At 41.1% G+C, this 18434-nt stretch overlaps 1 protein-coding gene across 1 annotated transcript in view; it reads left to right on the top strand.

The window, feature by feature from the left end:
• The window catches only part of col21a1 (collagen, type XXI, alpha 1), a 468143-nt gene that overhangs the window by 303035 nt on the left and 146674 nt on the right, over positions 1 to 18434 (top strand). The window contains exons 18-19 of the mRNA XM_043681233.1: positions 3304 to 3348; positions 6140 to 6193. Of these exons, the coding sequence (XP_043537168.1) occupies positions 3304 to 3348; positions 6140 to 6193 (99 nt within the window). The remainder of the gene's footprint in view (positions 1 to 3303; positions 3349 to 6139; positions 6194 to 18434) is intronic.

Genomic DNA, 18434 nt, shown 5'->3' with positions numbered 1-18434 from the left:
TCCTCCATCAAGTGGATGTGGAGCAGGACCATAAGATACAGAATTTATAGCAAAAGATTACAGTATCATGCAACTGAAATAATATGTTGAACAAACCTGATTGTCGCAGAACAATCACCAGACAGGGGTGTTCCCTCCCAGTCAGGGAACACTTCAGCGGTCAGGGATATTCGGCCTTGGATCTTCGGGTGCCTGTCCTCCAAGGCGGGTTTCGAGATCCACAACAAAGCGGAGTGTCCAAGCAGAGGCTGATAGCCAAGTTTGGAACCCCTGAGGATAGCCTCAACCGGGACCTGGCGTTCATGTCACATTACAGGTAACCCCACCATACTATACACTCTTTCATACACACACACATACACCCCCCCACACTCACAATCAAGCACACTATGTCATGTACACTCACGCTCACGCACAAAATCACATGCACACACACACACACACACACACACACACTCTCTCTCTCTCAAACATGGGCACACACATATAAGTCTTTGGGGTGAATTTGCATTTGCAGAATTATATTTGCAGACACATTCTGTTTTGCTCAAAAAGCGCACAACCTGCAGGCAGTCAATCCATGTAATATTTTATAAATTCCTACTTTGGAAATAGAACCAGTCTGACTCAAGATTGGGATACAGACAGACTCTAACCACACACCTTTAATGCATTGTCTGAGCTGACCTGTCACTTTTTAAATAAAACTTTGTTATCTCGAGAATGTGACTTAAAAGAAGTTCTGGGATTTACATATTAATGAATCGAAACCTGCACCCATTCTAAAAGATGAAAGACTTAACAGCAATCTAGGTTTGTTCAATATATCGTTTCAGTTGCATGACACTGTATTCTTTTGCTATAAATTCTGTGTCTTATGATCCTGTCCCACAGTTACCTAATGAAGGAGCAGTGCTCTGAAAGCTAGTACTTCCAAATAAACCTATAACCTGGTGTTGTGTGATTTTTAACTTTGCCTGTGATGTCCACATCCTGTGAATGAATTTAAATAAAAGTTTCCAGCCAGATGCTGCTTCAAATTAAAATTCATCTGAAAGAATAGGCAGTACGTTTTGCTGCTTGGAATACTTGTCTTTTGCTCATTTTATGTAATATTGATTTTGTAATGTATTTTTATATCTTTTTTGAAACTGTAATAGACCCTCCTTGAGCAGGTGGCAATGGTAAAAGTGGGTACTGAGCCAAGGAGCTCGAGCAATCAATAAATTCTGTCAGTGGGAAAGAGTGTTTATGTAAGACAGAGTCCTCTCAGAAAGAGGAAGAGACAATCAAAGGAATTCCTCAACCAGATGTGAACTAACATCTTAACTTCCAAGTAAATACCCTGTTTCCCATGTTTATTTTTAGTTCCTCTTCAAGCCCTTAAAGACCTGATGCCGGTAGATTAAAAAATGCTGTCTCGTCACCTTCAGAACGGCCATGTGCTTAAACATCCAGTTACAATATCATCAGATTTTGTTCTGCACTGTAGTGAGTGTCGACTTTCCAAGAATTGAAAAGATTTTTGCTCTTCATTTACTCAACAATGACTGGCACAGACCTTATATGTAGTGCAACCTTTCGCGTGGTAGCACAGACACCAACCAAAAACTCATTTCAATATCATGGGAAATTCCTTTATAGGGTTCAAACATTGCAACACTGATCCTCCCTGTGGAATTCTTGGGATGTGAGCATTGGTAGCAAGGTCAGCATTTATTGCCCATCCCTATTTGAGAAGATCTTGTTGAGTTGTCTTCTAGAACCATTGCTGTCCATGTGGAATAGGCACACTGTTAAGCTATGATTTTCAGGATTGTAGACAACTGGCAGTGAACAAGCATTGTAGTCCCAAATCAGGCTAGTGACTGACTTGAAGAGGAGTTTGCAAATGGTGGTCTTCCCATGATGTTGCTGTTCTTGTCCTTCCAGGAAGTGGTCGCTACAGATTTTGAAGGTACTTCTGAAGAAGTGGTACAGTTCACCTTGTAAATTGTAAATGTTATATTACTGTGTTGGTGGAAGGATTGAAAGTTAAAGGTGTCTGATCAGGTACTAATCAATGAGCCTGCTTTGTCTTGAATTTAATTAATTGAGCTTGTTTAGTGTTGTTAGAGCTATATTATTTTATGCCCTCATGGAAGGTGGGTGTCACTATCTAGGCCAACATTTATTGTCTGTTCCTAATTACCCTGGAGAAGATTGTGTTAAGCTGCCTTCTTGAATCCCTGAAGTCCTTGCAGACATGCAACAAACCCACTGGCTACTTTTGCTGATGGCTGAAGAGGAGAAAGTGAGGACTGCAGAAGCTGGAGATCAGAGCTGAAAATGTGTTGCTGGAAAAGCGCAGCAGGTCAGGCAGCACCCAAGGAACAGGAGAATCGACGTTTTGGGCATAAGCCCTTCTTCAGGCTTCTGCCCGAAACGTCGATTCTCCTGTTCCTTGGATGCTGCCTGACCTGCTGCGCTTTTCCAGCAACACATTTTCAGCTCTGATGGCTGAAGAGACCATCCATCAGGAGAAGGTTTGCCAGTAGGATTAATGGCCACGGCTGAGACTACAAGCAGAGCCCAGAGTTAGGTCTCAGAGATCAGAAGAGCAGAGTGGTGTTAATGGAGAGTACAGAGATGGAAGGGCCAAGAAGGAACATGGGGAGCAGACCTTGTGGGAAGGGGTCCTCTGGAATTGCCACTTGCCTCCTAATCCATCTCCTGTCCAAAACCTGAGCAGAGTGATTTTCCAGGTATTTTCTCCAGCTTCTGAACTCCTCTTGGGACTAGATTGTGTTGGGATATCTGGTCGGCATGGACGGGTTGAACCAAAGGGTCTGTTTCCATGCTGTACATCTCTATGACTCTATGCTATTGTGATCATTAAAACTAAGGCCTCAGTTGGGTCTAGGGTATGTGGGCAGTTAGCCTAAGCCTTATACATCCCATTGTAAAAATTTAGACAGGTCAGGGCACGCAATAGGGTGCTGTGAAGGCCACCTGAGGAATTCATAGTCCTCCACCAACCCTGTGGAAAAGTCCTAGCAAGGGACTGTAGGATTTTGGTTCATATGTCTTCCTTCATGTAAGAGTGGATTACAGTGGTTCAAGAAGATGGCTCATTAGCACCTTCTTAATTCTCTTGAGTAGCAAATGCTTGCCTTACCAACAACACAGAATTTATATGAAAAAATTACTTTCTTTTATTTCAAAGAACAATTCATTATTACTTTTGTTGAAGGTCTTTATTGAATTTGATTTAACTCAATGCTCAATCAATGTAGAATAATCTTGTTATATTTTTCATTATAGGGAATTCCTGGGATGCCAGGATATATTGGACCAATGGGACCCAAGGTTTGTAAATAATTTAAAATCTCAAGCATTCTTCTTACTTGAAATTAATATGACTGATTTTATTATGATTAATATTCTAACATTAGCAATCTTCATATTAAGTCACTCTATGTTAATATTTTAGAAAAATAATACAATTATCTAAAAAATGCTCTAAACATAACAATAAATGGCAAAAGAGAAAGGCTGAATACAAGGGAAAATAAGGGCCTTGTGGTGTTATTGTTGGGCTCTTCATCCAGAGACCTAATATCCTCTGAGGATCTGAGTTTGAATCTGCCATGGTAGGTGGTGGAATTTAAATTCAATGAAAAACTGGAATTAAGATTTAATGCGGACTGTGAAATCAATATTGAAGGTTGGAGAAAAACCCATTTAGTTGACTAATGTGCTTTAGAGAAGGAAATTTTCTGGCCTACATGTAACTTGGGACCTACAGCAATGTGGTTGACTCTTAACTGCCCTCTGGGCAATAAATGCTGGTTGAGCCATCAACACCCACATCCCATGATTTTTTTTTTAAAAAGACACATTGAATGAGCTGCAGAGGAAGTGGTGGAGGCTGGTACAATTACAACATTTAAAGGGCATTGGATGAGTATATGAATAGGACCGGTTTAGAGGGATATGGGAGAAGTGCTGGCAAATGGGACTAGATTAGGTTAGGATATCTGGTCAGCATGGATGAGTTGGACCAAAGGGTCTGTTTCCGTGCTGTGCACCTCTATGACTCTAATCAAAGTCTTCTAAATCACGTTTGCATTGTTTAAAGATGTAACATGTTACCCAAAATATCTTTGTTGTATTGTATTACAACTATATATCCCTGTATTATTGTAAGTAAAATATTCAGTACCTATAGTGACTTGTATTTCTGGACTAGTGAAGCAAAAATGCACTGTTAGATGATTGTACACTAATTGTGATTATTAGTTATTTTTATGACTTGTGCTCATTGTACACAATCTTGCTTTTTAAACATTATTTTCTGTATGGAGGATTTCCTGCAAATATTTGACCAGTACATTATCTGAAAGGTAATTAATTAACTTTCAAAAGTTACATGGAGTTTTCATTGCAGAAAATATGTTTTATTAATATGTACCGATAACAACAGAAGTATTCAGTCTATAAGTCAACAGATACAGAAAATTCACAGTTCTGAGGACAGAAATCTATAAGTATTTTGGACCCTTTGCATACTGCTTAGTGTCCAAGGTACTTTTTAGTTTGAAACCTTCAAAAAAATGGTTTTGCTCCCCTTCTGCATCATATTTTGTGTTTTACAGATAGATGTAGGAAGCTAAAAGTGTGCTATATTGAACCATGTCTGGATTTAGTATGTCGCATCATTTACATGGGCAATCATAGCTCTGGAATGGAACAAACCCTTTGAAGAGTCTGCTCATTATCTTCAGGGAAAACTGCGGTCAGCATACTTCAAATCTGAAGAGTCATGTGACTCATGGAAGGGAAAGATACTTTCTCAGGTCTCCTTTAATTTACTAATTGTCATGCTCAGACCCTTCAATGTGGGAGGGTTCCAGTGATAGTTTCCAGCCCTCTCGATTGCAGAGGAGTCTCCAAAAGTTAAGGACTAATCTTTAGGGAACCTCACCAATAACCAAGGAGAAAATAAGTTATTATTTTTAAATTTAAATTTAATTAGGCACCTTTATTTACTTATTATAAAATATTGGCTGTTGTAAGTAAGACTGACTGATGGTAAGTAATTATCCAAATGATTAATCAAGAGTCTGTTGGCAATCCTATTCCAAGTGCAAGGCCCAATGGTATCTTTTCCTGCCATTCCTCAATGTGGGTGCCATTGTCACTATTTAATAGAAAGGTTAGCATGAACACTGTAAGGAAAGATTCTCACCGATGGCCTCTTTTTATTCCAGTACTTTACTGGCAAGGTCAGATGTGCAGCCCCAAGACAGACTGAGGCCATTGGTGAGAACCTTTCCTTACAGTAATATTTTCAGGAGATCATTTGGGCTGAAAGAAATCTGTCTATTGTTAAGACTATTCACAAGCAGAGCTGTAGATCTTATAGAACTCTACTTTTGCTGTAATCTTCTTTTCCTTTTATGAGCATAAGGTTCTTAAGAAAGTGGAATCTCTGCCTGGTATACAAATTAATGATACATTGCAGAAATCATAGACACTTTTAGTGGCTGGTCATGTCCAGATTACTTGGTTCCGCAGTTTTCCAGGTATCTCCCTTTTAAACTGCATCTTTTTTTTGTACCTTTTTGGAGAACACTGCTCCACAATGCCTTCTGAAGTGTAAAAATGTAGTGTATGCATAGCAATGCCCCACAATAAGTAATGTCCTAAAAGTCAATATGTTTTCGGTGGTGTGGATTTAAGGTTGAATGGTGGACAGGACAACAAGAAAACACACCGGTTCTTCTTTGAATAGTACAATGGACTTTTACAGCCATCTGAGCAGGCAGATTTGTTCCAAAGACTGCACATCTGACAATGCATTACTTCTTTAAGACTACACTCTTTGAATACTTTGTGGAGAAATAGTTTTAGCAGTGGGCCACCTGCTATTAAACCCTTTAGAGGGAGTGAGCGGCAATTTACCAAAGTATTCAAGTATGAAATATTAGTGCTCAGGATGTTATAAGGAATTCTGGCTCTGGGGGATGTTGAAATTACATGGGAGATGAACAAGCACAGTTCAATTGTAGTTGCTTTCTGTTTTAGCAGAACATAGTTATAATAATAGAAATAACATTTACCATGTAAATTAATTTCTTTGCATGATTTATTACAGGGGAGCGATGGAATTCCTGGGGAGAAAGGAGATCGGGGCCCTCCTGGCAAAGCAGTAAGTTGCTTTATAATAAATAAGTACAATGTGGATTTTAATTACATAAATGTCAGAAAGATAAAATACTTGTATCAACTAGTAGCCATTTGAAAGAAATTAATAATTTTGTTTATGTATCTTACTATACACAATTTCATTTTATTCATACTACACTTTGACAAGATATTATAAAATCTTTCCATACCAAAAATGGTACACTACAAAAGAATTATGAAGGAAAGTCCAGACCTGCTGCATAAGCATATTTTGGAAGTACAGGTCATTCTGTTATAACGAGCGTTTCATCAACACAAATTCACTGTAACATGACTGATGAATTGGGGATGTTTTTTCTACAACACCAACTTTTAAAATGTGTGTTGGCTGTAATGCAATTACAGCAGCAACACTTTAAGCACTGTTTCTAAAGCATGATTTTTCTATAACACGGGGTTCACAAGGACACAATCATCGCATTATAGAAGAACTGACTGTACACCAAAGATCCAGCCACAGGTAATTTAGTGTTGCAAAAGCAAGTACATCAAAATACAGTATACTGAATTGGCTTCACATAAGTGGATTATTAGATTGAATTAACTTAGTGCACTTAATTGGCACCATCCAGATTCAGAATTGCTGCCACTCCATTACAACTATGATGAAATCATGGATACAAATCTATGCTTCATAGAACCACAGAACTAAAAGGTCGTGAATAGAGATCGAGTAGGGGGAGCTGAGGCCACAAAAAGATCAGCCATGATCTTATTGAATGGTGGAATAGGCTCAAAGGGCCAAATAGCCTACCCCTGCTCCTAGTTCTTATTTCTTATGTAGAGTTGCACTGCAAGATACCACAATGCTGGCCCATGCTGTTCAAGCACTAGTTGGCCATGTCAGAGTGCAAGATTGTTCAAATTGGTGTTTTCAACCAGTCATTCCAGCTGACTTGACACACTGTTGAAACTTGGTCTGCACAAATCCACTGAACTTCTGTGTTCATCATCTCGGCTAAGGAAGCATCTAACTGCAGAAGAAACCTTCCAGTAGTTCTGTTGAAAGGGACAGGCATCCCAACTTGCAGTGAGATTCCTTTGATTAATTTATGTGTTTGTGGAAATGCTGTGATTTGTTATTGGAGAATTGTTAGAAAGTTTATCCAAAAATTATGCAGGCCAGGGAATTTTGTTGTCTGTGGTAATTTGCAAGCAGTATAAGATTCTTCTGGCTCTACATCATAGCCAACAAGTGGATCAGAAGCTGCACAGAAGGGAAGATTTGCTGTGAGGTGGGAGAAGAAGTTCCATATTGCCAGTGTTTCCTGATAGCATGTTCCATAGCCCTTTCTCAGCTAGAGGTAATGCCTGAGGTGACTTGGGCTCACTAAAAATGGTGCCAAAGAACTGTGCCACCTCTTTCAACATGATCTGGAGCTTTACACCAGAAAATCTAGGAACCCTCCAACCAGAAGGGATGAATGCAGATTTCTCCAGCTTTCTCATTTCCCCTCCCCCCACCTTGTCTCAGTCCCAACCCTCAGACTTAGCACTGCCTTCTTGACCTGCAATCTTCTTCCCGACCTCTCCGCCCCCACCCCCTCTCCGGCCTATCACCCTCACCTTAACCTCCTTCCACCTATGTATTCCCAACGCCCCTCCCCCAAGTCCCTCCTCCCTACCTTTTATCTTAGCCTGCTTGGCACACCCTCCTCATTCCTGAAGAAGGGCTTATGCCCGAAACATCGATTCTCCTGCTCCTTTGATGCTGCCTGACCTGCTGCGCTTTTCCAGCACCACATTTTTAAGCTTTACACCAGACCATAGATGATAGTACTAATGGTCATAAAAGTTGCTGTGGTGTTGAGCTGAATTGTACTTTCCAGGCACAGGCAGGTGGAGTATCCAACATCCCCTAATTTTCCTTCCAGTGACACATTTGGGATGTAATTAGAGGCTTCATTATGCCAACAGAAGTGACCACATTGTGTTTTCTCCAACAAAAGTGGGATGAGTTGGCATGTCTTTTTGTCAGAATTGCTGAATTTCCAGGTGGGTGTGACCCTGACACATTTGACAAGTATCTGAAGGTGAGGTAAAATATCTGAATTTTAGCCATGCATCTTGATTGCTAGAAACTGCTGACAGATGAGTAATGGAAGTGTGTTGAGTAGCATGAGAGGTGGTATGGTTAGTTTGAGATATCCTTCAAACATGTTTAACTAACTTTTACCATTGATATGAGGTTATTAAATTCCCTGGCTACCTAACCCATTTCTTTCAGGGGGCGTTGTGAGGGATGTGGAAACATGCCTCTCTTCACCTTCATGACTAAGATCTACAGCAATACATCTGCAACTGTATTTACCTTCTCTCCAGTTGAAGCGCAACTGCAGGCTCCTTTTGTTCAGAATAGATGCTCTTAAAATAAACACTATATGTTAGACTTTCATGTTGTTAGACAGCTGGTGAACTGACAACCATTCAGTAACCTGGGTTGTACATGACTACACATAAGGAGATAGCACTAGGTTTACTTGCTTCTTGCCTCAACAAACATTCAGACATCACAGACAGATCATGACCTGTGTGCTCAAAAATGGATGCATGCAATATCTTAGCCCCCAACATCAACACCATGTGACTCACTTAAGCAAAAGTAATTAGTGAATCATCCAGGTTTTCAATGAGCAACTCAATGAGTACTATTGAGAATAAATATCTGGGAGAGAATGGGAAGAAGAGAACTGAATGCCCTCAGAAAAGGAATCAAAGGATCCAGGTCTCAGGGATCCAATCTTCAAAACAACTATAATATGGAACAAGAAACCAAAGAACTGTGGGTGTTGGAAATCAGAGTCAAAAACAGAAACTGCCGGAAAGAATCAGCAAGTCTGACAGCATCTGTCGAGAGAAAGCGAAATTAACGCTTGGGTCCAATGACCAAAGTAATTCCCTTTTCTCTCCACAGATGCTGCCAGACCTGCTGAGTTTTTCCAGCAATTTCAATTTTTGTTTAAAATTATGGAACACTGATCTTATATGGTTACACTGAATGTGATTTATAGGCATGTGATGACTATGTTTTACACAAGTGAAACAAATCTACTGCCTGCATCCACCACATAATTCAAGATTGCAGAACAGTTTTGAAAATCTGTAAGATTTCTGCTGCATTAAGATGCCAGCTATAGCAAATATCACATTGGCAATTGCTGGGCACAATTTTTTAAATCTTCTTTGGAACGGATAGGTTATACTTCTCAGCACGTGCAAAAAGCAGTGGACTGCAAGAGGTGGGTGCACTTATCAGTAGCTGGATCCTGCTTCATTCATATTTCATCCAATATCTGCATGTGAAATAACATCCTATACCACTGCAGCTGGTTACCTAAAGATGATCTCTTCCAGACAGCAACATGCCTTGTAGTACAAGAGTCGATTCAACCTTCTTTGCCTCTGCTAGTTACCTATACTCAATCCCAACTAACCTTGGGAGCAACTAGAAGATTGAAGTAATTTAAACCAAAAATTGGGCAGCAATTTTTAGATTAGATTCCCTACACTATGGAAACAGGCCCTTCGGCCCAACAAGTCCATACCCCGACCCACCGAAGAGTAACCGACCCAGAGCCATTCCCCATATTCACCCCTGACTATAGGCAATTTAGCACGACCAATTCACCTAACCTGCACATCTTTGGATTATGGGAGGAAACCGGAGCACCCAGAGGAAACCCACGCAGACACGTTGGACTGAAGGGTCTGTTTCCATGCTGTACATCTCTATGACTCTATGACTTTCTAAAACTGTACAAAGTACTAATCACAGCATACCTGGAATACTGTGAACTATTTTAGTGCCCTTATCTGGGTCCTAGGGAGTGTTGCTGAACAAAGAGACCTTGGAGTGCAGGTTCATAGCTCCTTGAAAGTGGAGTCGTAGATGGATAGGATAGTGAAAAAGACGTTTGATATGCTTTCCTTTATTGGTCAGAGTATTGAGTACAGGAGTTGGGAGGTCATGTTGTGGCTGTACAGGACATTGGTTCGGCCACTGTTGGAATATTGCGTGCAATTTTGGTCTCCTTCCTTTCGGAAAGATGTTGTGAAACTTGAGAGGGTTCAGAAAAGATTTACAAGGATGTTGCCAGGATTGGAGGATTTGAGCTATAAGGAGAGGTTGAATAGGCTAAGGCTGTTTTCCCTAGAGCGTCGGAGACTGAGGGGTAACCTTATAGAAGTTTATAAAATCATGAGGGGCATGGATAGGATAAATGGACAAAGTCTTTTCCCTGGGGTCGGGAAGTCCAGAACTAGACGGCAGAGGTTTGGGGTGAGAGGGGAAAGATATAAAAGAGACCTAAGAGACAACGTTTTCACTCAGAGGGTGTTACGTGTATGGAATGAGCTGCCAGAGGAAGTGGTGAGGCTAGTACAATTGCAACACTTAAGAGGCATCTGGATGGGTATATGAATAGGAAGGGTTTAGAGGGATATGGGCCAGGTGCTGGCAGGTGAGACTAGATTGGGTTGGGATATCTGGTCGGCATGGACAAGTTGGACCGAAGGGTCTGTTTCCATGCTGTACATTTCTATGACTTGATGACTATCTAAGGAAACATATAGAAGCATAGAGTGATGCATCTTAGAAATGGGTCCTTTGGCCCACCATGCTGACCAACAAACATCAAATTGCTTTAATCCCATTTACTTACACTTGTTCCATAGTCTATAATGTACTGGCATTTTAAGTACTCATCCACATGCTTCTTAAAATTTGCTAGAGTGCTTACCTTCAACACCCTATCATGCAGTGCATTCCATATTTCAACCATCTCCTGGGTGAATATGTATCTCCTCACATACACTCTAAACCACTTACTCCTCACCATGAATGTATGCCCTCTGGTCTTAGACAGATCTGCCATGGGGAAGAGGTTCTCACAATCTACCTGTGCTTCTCATAATTTTGGATACCTCAGTCAGATCCCTCCCTCAGCCTCCTCTTCTCCAGGGAAAATAAAACAGCCTATCCAGTCTGCTCTCATAACTGAGAGTTTCTATTCCAGTCCACAGCTGAAAATGTGTTGCTGGAAAAGCGCAGCAGGTCAGGCAGCATCCAAGGAACAGGAGAATCGACGTTTCGGGCATAAGCCCTTCTTCAGGAATTCCAGTCCACATTCTGGTGAAGCTCCGCTGCACCAGTGTAATCACATCCTTCTGCTGGCGTGGCAACCAGAACTGCACACACAGTATTCCATTTGTGGCCTAACCAATGCTCTATAAGGTTGCAAAGAAACTTCCCGCCACCCATATTCTATATCTTGGCTAATGAAGGCAAACATTCCATATGCCTTCTTCACCAACCTGTCTGCTTGTGCTGACATCTTCACGGATCAATGGACTTGCACACCAATGTCCCTTTGTTCCGCAGTATTCCCTGGGGACCTATCATTCATTGTGTGAATTCTTATTATACATCCCAAAAGCATTACCTCACAATTATGGGGATTAAATTCCATCTGCCATTGCACTGCCCAGTTGACCAGCTAAGTGATATCAGACTGTAACAAAAACAGAAATTGCTGGAAAAGTTCAGCAGGTTTGGCAACATCTATGGAAAAGAGTCAGAGTTTAATGTTTTGGGTCCAGTGAACCTTCCTCAGAACTTCAAACTTCTTGCCAGCGCAGAGTACACAGAAATCTTCAGTGGTCTTTGGAACCACACCAACAAAGAGTTGCATTGTGATCTGATCCAAGGGTCTGCCATCTGTAGAAATGAGTATATAAACTCATGGCTTCTTCCAACCTTGGAGATGCACTGTCACAACTGTGAGAAAGTTGTGAGCCACAGCATGCTGAGGCCACCAGTGACTTTGCACCAATGCAGCAAATAACAGGCAAAACCAAGAAGCCAGCATTTTTTTTCCAACCACAAGATCATCCCAGGTACTTTTCACTTGTTATCCAACAACGCTAAAGCACCTGTATTTGCACTTCCAGTTCACATGCAGAACCCATTAAGGGCAGTGCAATGACACCAAATAAGAAGCCAGCTGTTTTTTAACTACATTTTTATTAGCAATTAATTACAATGACACATACAAAAAGTATTCACAAATGACAATCTGTGTAAACTCTCTTTCTGCGAGTACATTCTGATGGAATGGGTGTAACATTCACGATCTGGCCAGTTTTTATTCCAAATCAAATCAGGGCTCTTAAAGCTGACTGAGCACCAAGTCTTGTTCCTGTTACCTCCAATGTTGTGTAGCTTGATGTGTAGGGTAGTGATGCTCAGCTCCTTGCATCTCTGGGACACATCTTGAGGAACCAGCCTTGCAGATTACGGCAAGGACCCTCTCTTAACCACCTGTGGTCTCAGGCTAATCAGGAGGCTGCTCCTCCTTCTTTTCCTTACACTTACAATAGAATGGTTTTCTCAAAACCACAAAACCAGCATGTAACCTTTCACCTGTTAACCACCACCACTAAAACACTTGTGTGTTTTTAACTAACCTATCTTTCTAATCAATATGTTCTGAGATGTTATTACACACCTTTGGAGCAAGTGGGATTTAGACCTGGGTCTCCCAATCCCGGATTAGGGCACTACAACTGTGCCACAAGGGAGCCCTATCACCCCCTTTTCTTAAATTAACCTATTTTCTAATCACATTGTTCAGAGATGTTATTATAATCCTCTTGAGCAGGTAGGACTTGAACCCTGGGCCTAGAAGACAAATTGTCCTCCACACCAGGGAATTGAACCTCAGTTTCTTGCATGTAGAAGCCAACTCTTTTTATTCTATAGAGTTCCACATGACAGAATTGTTTTCCTAACACCCAATATTTTTCTCCTTTCATCCACCACCACTAAATTACTTGTGTTTTCAATTAATCAATGTATATGCACAGCCTGATAAAAACAATGAAGTACCACCAAAGGTGAAGGGAATAGTAGGTAGAGAATTAAAGTAAAGTTGGAAAGAAGTCAACTCTTTTTTTCTTTTTTTGCCTTTTCGTATTTTTTGATTTTTCTCTTCTTTTTTTTACACCCAGAAGTGCTCTCACACAAAACTGAATGGCTTTTCTCCCCACAACTAAAACATCTGTGGTACTTATTATCTATTATTCACCACCGCTAAAACACTTGTGTTTCCAGTTCATAACCAGTTTATATGCAAACCTTGACAAGAGCAGGTGAGAGGAAAGGTAGGGAGAGAGGGAAGGGATCAAATCAAAATGGAATTGGATGTAGCCAGCTCTATTTTTAACACTTGACAGCATTTTATTTACTTAGACCACCATCGGCAGCATACAGTTCCACGGGAGGTGGACGGCAGGTTTCACAGCAGGTTCTGCACCCCCCCATCTCTATCTCTCTTTCTTTCTCTCTGTCTCTCCCACCCCCACCACACACCCACACCCTCCCGAAAATTTATCTTAAATTTTTCATTTATAAACTGAATTCACAAATGAAGCTAACATGCATGTAAAGATATAAAGAGTACCAAAAAACCTGACTCAGTTCAGAATGGGTGGACAAACATTGCCAAAAAGTGAAAACATCAATAGTGTAGTAGGGGTTGGTAGAAGCAATTAAACACTGATTTCCAATAGTGGAGCTTTTAGCTGCTTTCCCCCAGATTATGCTTATCAAATAGATACTTTGCTGTGTCAATCTAAGGGGTCTCCCTTAGAGTCTATGTTGGTGATGAAATCTCCAAGCTTCTGGACTTGGAGACTGGACTTTCTCATCTGAGAAATCTGTCTATACTCATTTATTGAACAAATTATTTATTAATTTACACACGGTAAAGTCGCCATAGTCCCAAGGGAGCATAGGGCTGCTGTTATTAAAGAAAGATGACGAGTGGTGGTTTAACCTGAGGGTCATCATGCTTTAAGTAATTGGAGAGATTGAGAAGTAGAGTCCTTCATGAGAACCTCAGCTAGTGGGGAATTGAACTCACAATGTTCGCATCAAGCTGCATCATAAACCAGCCAGCCAATTCAGTTAACTATCCCTCAGAGAATGACACGAATAGCACTGCTTCAGTTGCTGCATTGGCTGATGTTACCACAAAGGTTCATCCTTTTCAACCTCTCCCCTCATCTGAGGTGTGGTGACCACTAGTCATTTCTCTGTGATGAGACAGTAATCCTATGGTCCTCTGGAACAATGATGACTTTAATTTACACAGTTAAAAATCACACAACACCAGTTTGTAGTCCAACAGGTTTATTTGGACAGCAGACAGAAGTGCTGCTCCTTCATCAGATAGCTGTGGAGCAGGATCATACGACACAGAATTTATAGCAAAAGATCACAGTGTCATGCAACTGAAACAAAACATTGAACAAACCTAGATTGTTCAATATATTGTTTCAATTGTATGAGACTGCAACCTTTTGCTATAAATTCTGTGTCTTATGATCCTGCTCCACAGCTATCTGATGAAGGAGCAGCGCTCTGAAAGCTAGTACTTGCAAATAAACCTGTTGGACTATAACCTGGTGTTTTGTGATTTTTAACTTTAGGCACCCCAGTCCAACACTGATACCTGCACATCATTGGCTACTATTTAATTTACACAACCAAGTTACACACTTCTGGCATGGAAGTAAAGGAAGCCAAATTCTTAAAATGCCTTCAGGATAAACTTTTAAGCCGTAATGTAGATGGCTGCACAAGAGACAGGGTAGTCCTAGACTTAATTTTATTTATCAAAGTCAGGAATGTGGTTGAAGTATCAATGGGGAACATTTTGCAAACAGCATGCTTAACTCCATTAGTTTCAAGATTGTATGGAAAAGGGCAAGATGGACTTGTAATCCAAGTTCTCAACCAGGAGAAGGCTGATTTTAATAAGATCAAATATGATTTGACCATTACTTCCAGGTAAATCTGTCTCAGGTAGAGGGGTGGTTAAGAAGACATTTAGCACACTTGCCTTCATTGCTCAGACCTTTGAGCATAGGAGTTGGGACGTTATAATGAGGTTATACAGGATATTGATGAGGCCTTTTCTTGAGTACTAAGTGCAGTTCTGTTCACCTTGCTATAGGAAGGATATTATTAAACTGGAGAGGGTTCAGAAAAGATGTACCAGAATGTTGCCAGAAATTGAGGGTTGAGTTTTAAGGAGAGGCTGGATAGGCTGGGACTTCTTTCACTGGAGCATAGGAAGTTGAGCGGTGACCTTTATTAAGGTTTATAAAATCATGAATGGCGCACATAACGTGAATAACAATTTTTTTTTCCCTAGGATGGGGTTTTCAAAACTAGGGAGCATATTTTTAAGACGGATGGAAATTGTTTTAAAAAAGACATGGGCGCAACTTTTCTTACACAGAGTGGTTCATGTGTGGAATGAACTGCTAGAGGAAGTGATGGATGCAGTTACAGTTATGACATTTAACAGACATTTGGATAAGTACATGTATAGAAAATGTTTGGAGAGCTATAGGCCAAATGCAGGCAAGTGGGACTTGTTTAGTTTGGGAACATGTCGGTGTGGACTAGTTGGACCAAAGGGTGTGTTTCTAAATTGTATAACTCTATGAGAACCAGAATATTTGTTTACTCAGCACACTCCTTGTCCCATAGTTGCTGGCTGTTAAAAGGTGTGCTGTACTTGCACTGGAGGCATTGATTAACTAGGTTGGTTGCTAAGATAAGAAGATTAACTCATGATGAGAGGCTCAGTAAATTTGACTGTTATTTCTGGAGTTTGCAAGAAAGTGATGTGGTCTCATTGAAACATACAAGATTCTAAAGAGACTTATACACTGAGAGGTTATTCTTGCTGTTAAATCTATGCTGCTTGTTCTTTTAGATGACAGCTACATTGAAAATAGTGTTTCTCACACCGTTTATTAGCAAGCTGAATTGGCAGAGGACCTAATGTTGCCAGTGATGGGAACCACTCAAAGGCAGCCTGCACCTCTTGAAGGTGAGGTGTATTTGGGTTGAAAAGCACAAAAGGGAGTCCTTTGGAAAGTGAGTTTAGGTTTTGGAAAATTGAAAAATGGTTTTGCATGTGAGAGAGCATATACTAAGATGTTCTGACACCAAATTTGGTGCATAGCCTAAATATACAGACATCCTGTGTCTGCAAGGTTGGAGATGCAGGAATACTTTCAGGAGTCAATGGGAAGAAATAACATTGAAACTGAATGCCAGGTCTGTGGTTGCAAGGTCATGGAAACAGTGCAGAAAGAAGTTTAGCAATCTTAAACAAATTATTGAGGTAAAGAATTACAATCTGCCAACTGCTGTGTATGCCTCACTCAATTCTCATTTAATTATAACTCTAACCCTGTCATGTACCTGCAGACAGTCCCTGCATATCAGTATTCAACCCTTCATATATTTTATATACACTTAACATTGAAGCTTTGCATCAATAGCTCACAACTTATGCACATTGGCAGCAGTTCCACGTCACAGCAACAGCAGACAATCACATTTCAGGACAATATTTGAAACTTTTCATTCCCTCATATGGCAATAACAGAAGACAGCAGGAGTACAACAGGAGTTTGTATGTATTTTAACCACTGTGGAAAGGATTGTTGACCATCATGAGAAGGGGCACTGCATGAGACTATGGCCATTAGTGTGACTGGAGGAATCGATAATACAGATTATTATTTTCCTTCTTTCTTCCCATTTCTGCCTCTTCCCAATTGTTTGATTTATAGGTTGCAGATTTTTAATGCAAACACTTTTACCCTCTCAATTGTCGCTCCCCTCATTCAGAGAATTGAGAAAGAAAACAGAGCTGATGACTAAATGCCATCACTCAATTTTTCAATGATAGCCGTCAGCTCAGATATTGACACTGAATGTACTTTTAAAAACAAGATTGGAAGTGGAACTCACATATGGTGAGACTCTGGGTGCAGATCCACAAAAGTTCAGATGAGGATAAAGGATACTGCTTGGTGCCCACTCATCAGAGAATGAGGTCAAACATTAGTTTTGCTGCAGAGGAGTCAGATGGGATTGCAAAGGACCAGGCTACAGAAGAATATTGATGGGTGTACACAACAGTATGTTTGGTGTATTTGAAATGTTGGTAGAAAGCTTGCATATAATGTGAGGAACATTGAGAGTCTCAGGACCACATGGTACAGGGCTTTGCACTGAGCTTGGGACCCATTCTTCCCATCATGGAGTGGGTGGGCACCTGCACCAACATATCAATGAAACCCGCCTTGATAAAGTATCTGATGCCTACTGCCGCAGCTTTTATTTTCGGATTCCATCAAAGATCAGAGGTTGTAGTGAAAGTTCAGAATGCTGTCGTGCAAACTCAGACTGCTACCGTCAATGCCTTGGATGCCACTGATCAAAGTAATTTCTGCAGGGTAGTTGGGAGATGCCAATTGGGAGAATGTGAGGACTGCAGATGCTGGAGAGTCAGAGTTGAAAAGTGTGGCGCTGGAAAAGCACAGCAGATCAGCCATCATACAAGGAGCAGGCGAGTCGACGTTTTGGGATATGCCTTTCATCAGGAATATGGAGGGGGAAGGGGGCTGAGAGATAAATATGCAGGTGGGATGTTGGGGGGGAGGTAGGTGGGAAGGCAATAGATGGATGCAGGTGGGAGGTAATTGTGATAGGTCGGTAGGGAGGGTGGAGTGGATAGGTGAGACGAAGATGGACATGTAGGACAGTTCAAGAGGGTGGAGTCGAGTTGGAGAATTAGATCTGGAATAAGATGGGGAAACGGAAGATTTGAAAACTGGTGAAGTCGAAGTCGATGCCATGTGGTTCTCGAGTCCCAAGGCAGAAGATAGAGTCATAGAGATGTCCAACCTGTCCACGCCGACCAGATATCCCAACCCAATCTAGTCCCACCTGCTAGCACCCGGCCCATATCCCTCCAAACCCTTCCTATTCATATACCCATCCAAATGCCTCTTAAATGTTGCAATTGTACCAGCCTCCACCACATCCTCTGGCAGCTCATTCCATACATGTACCATCCTCTACGTGAAAACGTTGCCCCTTAGGTCTCTTTTATATCTTTCCCCTCTCACCCTAAACTTATGCCCTCTAGTTCTGGACTCCCCAATCCCATGGAAAAGTTTTTGTCTATTTATCCTATGCATGCCCCTCATAATTTTGTAAACCTCTATAAGGTCACCCCTCAGCCTCCGACGCTCCAGGGAAAACAGCCCCAGCCTGTTCAGCCTCTCCCTATAGCTCAAATCCTCCAACCCTGACAACATCCTTGTCAATC

This window comes from Chiloscyllium plagiosum, chromosome 3 (genome assembly GCF_004010195.1).
Source record: "Chiloscyllium plagiosum isolate BGI_BamShark_2017 chromosome 3, ASM401019v2, whole genome shotgun sequence".
NCBI classification, from domain to species: Eukaryota; Metazoa; Chordata; class Chondrichthyes; order Orectolobiformes; family Hemiscylliidae; genus Chiloscyllium; species Chiloscyllium plagiosum.
This window is presented reverse-complemented; position numbering and strand designations above follow the sequence as displayed.